The sequence below is a fragment of the Amblyraja radiata genome, chromosome 1, assembly GCF_010909765.2.
Source record: "Amblyraja radiata isolate CabotCenter1 chromosome 1, sAmbRad1.1.pri, whole genome shotgun sequence".
NCBI lineage: Eukaryota > Metazoa > Chordata > Chondrichthyes > Rajiformes > Rajidae > Amblyraja > Amblyraja radiata.
This window is the reverse complement of record NC_045956.1, coordinates 62238247-62242378: the sequence shown is the minus strand read 5'-3', so window position 1 is coordinate 62242378 and position 4132 is coordinate 62238247. Positions and strand designations below refer to the sequence as shown.

The 4132-nt window shown below is 47.7% G+C and overlaps 1 protein-coding gene across 1 annotated transcript in view; it reads right to left on the bottom strand.

The window, feature by feature from the left end:
• Positions 1-331: 331 nt before the first annotated feature.
• The window catches only part of LOC116978984 (probable E3 ubiquitin-protein ligase HERC4), a 76427-nt gene continuing 72626 nt past the window's right edge, over positions 332-4132 (bottom strand). Inside the window, exons 18-19 of the mRNA XM_033030365.1 lie at positions 2222-2324; positions 332-693 (exon numbers count right to left, since the gene is read on the bottom strand). Of these exons, the coding sequence (XP_032886256.1) occupies positions 479-693; positions 2222-2324 (318 nt within the window). The 3' untranslated portion in view covers positions 332-478. The remainder of the gene's footprint in view (positions 694-2221; positions 2325-4132) is intronic.

The window sequence follows — 4132 nt, the reverse complement described above, 5'->3', positions numbered from 1 at the left end:
AATAAAAGGTTATAAAAGTAATAAAAGGGATGTTCCCCAATGCAACAGTTGTGTGACATCCAATCTGTGTTAATGGAAACACTTATGATAACAGATCTACCTGTCATTATGAGGAACTCCAGTTGCTGGTTTACAAACAAACAAGACACAAAATGCTGGAATACCTCAGGATCCTTCCCGACCCGAACGAAAACAACACCCACCCATGTTGCCACGGATGCTGCCTGACCCTCTGAGTTACTCCAGCACGTTGTGTGGTGCTTTGCACTGGTGGCTGGGAAATTGACATTGTGTTCAGCGCTGACATGGTGGGCCGAATGGCCTGGTGCCTCCTCATCTCTGCCTGGGTCTTGCTGAGACTGTCTTCTCACTGTACCTTGCTACACGTGATAATAAAGAAACCACTGAACCATTGGGCACGTGCAACATGATTTCCACTCGCTCAGAGACGCTCAGGAGCAGCAGATGATTTCAGCCACTAGGCAATCCCGAACCCCCGACTGCATCCAATCGCTCGGAGGAACCGCTCCCTCAGGATCTTCGCACTGCTGTACCGGGGCAGATCCAGCATTTGGTAGCAGGTGTGAGCAGTCGGGAAGTACAAATCCGGATCAGGTCTGAAATCCTCCCGAATGACGATCCTGAACTTGCCCATGCCTCCAATGGGAACCTTGTCACAACCTGTGAGGAAGGCTGGGAGCAGTGACAAAACAGAAATCAACAACTCAATATGTCAGCAATTGCAAGCTTCGTAATAAACATTTTGGGCGGCAGTGGCACAGCAGTAGAGTTGCTGCCTTCTGCCCCTGTCCCACTTAGGAAACCTGAACGGAAACCTCTGGAGACTTTGCGCCCCACCCAAGGTTTCCGTGCGGTTCCCAAAGGTTTTTGTCAGTCTCCCTACCTGCTTCCACTACCCGCAACCTCCGGCAACCTCCGGGAACCGCACGGAAACCTTGGGTGGGGCGCAAAGTCTCCAGAGGTTTCCATTCAGGTTTCCAAACTTCGCACAGCCAGCACCTGAGGTCAGGGTGGAACCCGGGTCTGTGCGGCTGTGAGGCAGTGGCTCTATCTGCTGTGCCACTGTACCGCTCCTCTTACACTATTCACTATTACAGAGAAACAGAGCAAAATACCCATGTGCTCTATGCTACTGTTGGTGAACATAGAACATTACAGCACAGGAACAGGACCTTTGGCACACAATTCTGAACCAAACATGTTGCCTTGTTAAAATGCATTCCTCTGCCTACATGTTATCCATATCCCTCCATCCCCAGCATATCTATAAGTCTATCTAAAAGCCTCTTGAATGCTACTATTGTATCTGCCTCCACCCCCCTGCAACGTGTTCCAGGAATCTACCACTGTGTAAAAAATCTGTCCTGTATATCTCCTTTAAACTTTGCCTCTCCCACCTTAAGGCCATGTTGTGTAGAATTTGATTTTTCCATCCTGGGCTAAAAGGTTCTGACTGACTACCCTATCTATGCCTCTCCTAATAATATATACCTCATATGGTGTTCCCTCAACCTCCCACTTGCCAAAGAAAACTAAGAAATCCAAGTTTGTCCAACCTCTCCTTGTGGCTAATACCCTCTAAACCAAGCATCATTATGGTAAACCTATTCTGCACCTTCTCTGAAGCCTCCACATCTTTCCTCTAGCGGAAGCAGAATTCAATCATGCCATTCAATCATGGCTGATCTATCTTTCCCTCTCAACCCCATTCTCCTGTTTTTTTCCTGCATTAATAAAGGTGTCAAATGTTATGGGGAGAATAGGGTTGAGAGGGAAAGATAGATCAGCCATGACTGAATGGCAGAGTAGACTCGATCTTTCGATAATTCTGCTCCCATGACTTATGAATTTAGGAACTTATGAAACCAGCCTGTGGGAGTATGGGACTGTGGACGGGTGAGCATGTGACCAACTTCCATCACCGAATGAGTTGGACAGTAAATCCCCTTTATAAACTTTAACTTATTCTATAACTTACCTCTTTGCTTCCCACCCCCAACCACTAGAGGATGGATGTGGAGACTTTGGATACGATGCAGAAGAGGTTTACCCCATCCACTTGCCTTCTCCCCTTAACCCCTGATGGTGGTCACCCCTCATCCTTCTAAATCCCAGCAAGTACAGGCCCAGAGCCGCCAAACGGTCTTCGTACGCTTCACCAAAACCCGACTGAACGAGTGAAACCAGCTGGATGACTCACCCAGGAAATGCTTCTTCTCCTCCTGGGTTAGCTCATGAAACATCTGCCAGAACTGGACAATGGCTTCATCCATTCTTGTGTAGCCCGACCCGTAACTGGCGTTCTGTCAGAGAGGGCAGAGAAACACTTCATAAGTTTATAGGTTACTAGACTAAGTGGGACCCGTTGGGTCCCAGCATCACACGGGAGGGCTGGTCACCAATGCAATATTCCACCTCTCCACCAATTCCAATATTGCCAGTGGAGGGGTGGGGGCTTTCTGTTGCGCTAGTATGGGTGTTGCAGGCCGAAGGTACTGGTTTCCAGAGGGCTAGTATAGACATTGTGGGCCGAATGGATTCTTGGGCTGGCAGCCAACTGTTGCAACGATTTAAAAAGCCAAGCCAAGGCAAACAATTTGGCTGCAGCCACCCGACAACCAAAATTCATTTTGTGAACACAACCTTGTTAAAAAGGCGAGGCAAACAATTGGGCAGCAGCCACCTGACAACCAAAATTCATTTTGTGAACACAAACTCGTTAAAAAGGCGAGGCAAACATAGAAGCATACATAGAAACATAGAAAATAGGTGCAGGTGTAGGCCATTCGGCCCTTTGAGCCTGCACCGCCATTCAATATGATCATGGCTGATCATCCAACTCAGTATCCTGTACCTGCCCTCTCTCCATACCCCCTGATCCCCTAAGCCACAAGGGCCACATCTAACTCCCTCTTAAACATAGCCAATGAACTGGCCTCAACTACATTTTGTTGCAGAGAATTCCAGAGATTCACCACTCTCTGTGTAAAAAATGTTTTTCTCATCTCAGTCCTAAAAGATTTCCCCTTTATCCTTAAACTGTGACCCTTTGTTCTGGACTTCCCCAACATCGGGAACAATCTTCCTGCATCTAGCCTGTCCAATCCCTTAAGAATTTTGTATGTTTCTATAAGATCCCCTCTCAATCTTCTACATTCTAGCGAGTACAAGCCAAGTCTATCCAGTCTTTCTTCATATGAAAGTCCTGACATCCCAGGAATCAGTCTGGTGAACCTTCTCTGCGCTCCCTCTATGGCAAGAATGTCCTTCCTCAGATTAGGAGACCAAAACTGTACGCAATACTTCAGGTGTTGTCTCACCAAGACCCTGTACAACTGTAGTAGAACCTCCCTGCTCCGAAACTCAAACCTCTTGCTATGAACGCCAACATACCATTCGCCTTCTTCACTGCCTGCTGCACCTGCATGCCCACATTCAATGACTAGTGTTCCATGACACCCAGGTCTCGTTGCATCTCCCCTTTTCCTAAACAATTGGGCAGCAGCCACCCGTCAAACAAAATTCATTTTGTGAACACAAACTTGTTAAAAAGGCGAGGCAAACAATTGGGCAGCAGCCACCTGACAACCAAAATTCATTCTGTGAACACAAACTTGTTAAAAAGGCGAGGCAAGCAATTGGGCTGCAGCCACCCGACAACCAAAATTCATTTTGTGAACACAAACTCGTTAAAAAGAAGCGGCAAACAATTGGGCAGCAGCCACCTTACAGTGTAATTCACAGCTCAGAGAGCCGTGACCCTCTCGCTTCCTGGATCTGGCAGAGACTGAGTGAGGGACTACACTTCCGGGTTTTGTAGTCCTGCCCCCTTGCCGCCAGCGGGGGCAGCAGAGAGAATGGGAAATTTTTAAAAAACATTAATATCTCTCTGATTTTTCATCGATGGGAAAAATCCTCCGGTCCCGGAAGGCGGAGGGGTGCTCTAAGCGAGGTAGCCCAAAAATGACGGCCGTAGGTGGTGGCGTTCTCTCGGTAATCACACCACAGCGAGCCAAAAGCGGTCAAGATCAGACTTTTAGTAATAAAGATAGATAGGAGCAGAATTAGGCCATTCGGCCCATCAAGTCTACTCCACCATTCAATCATGGCT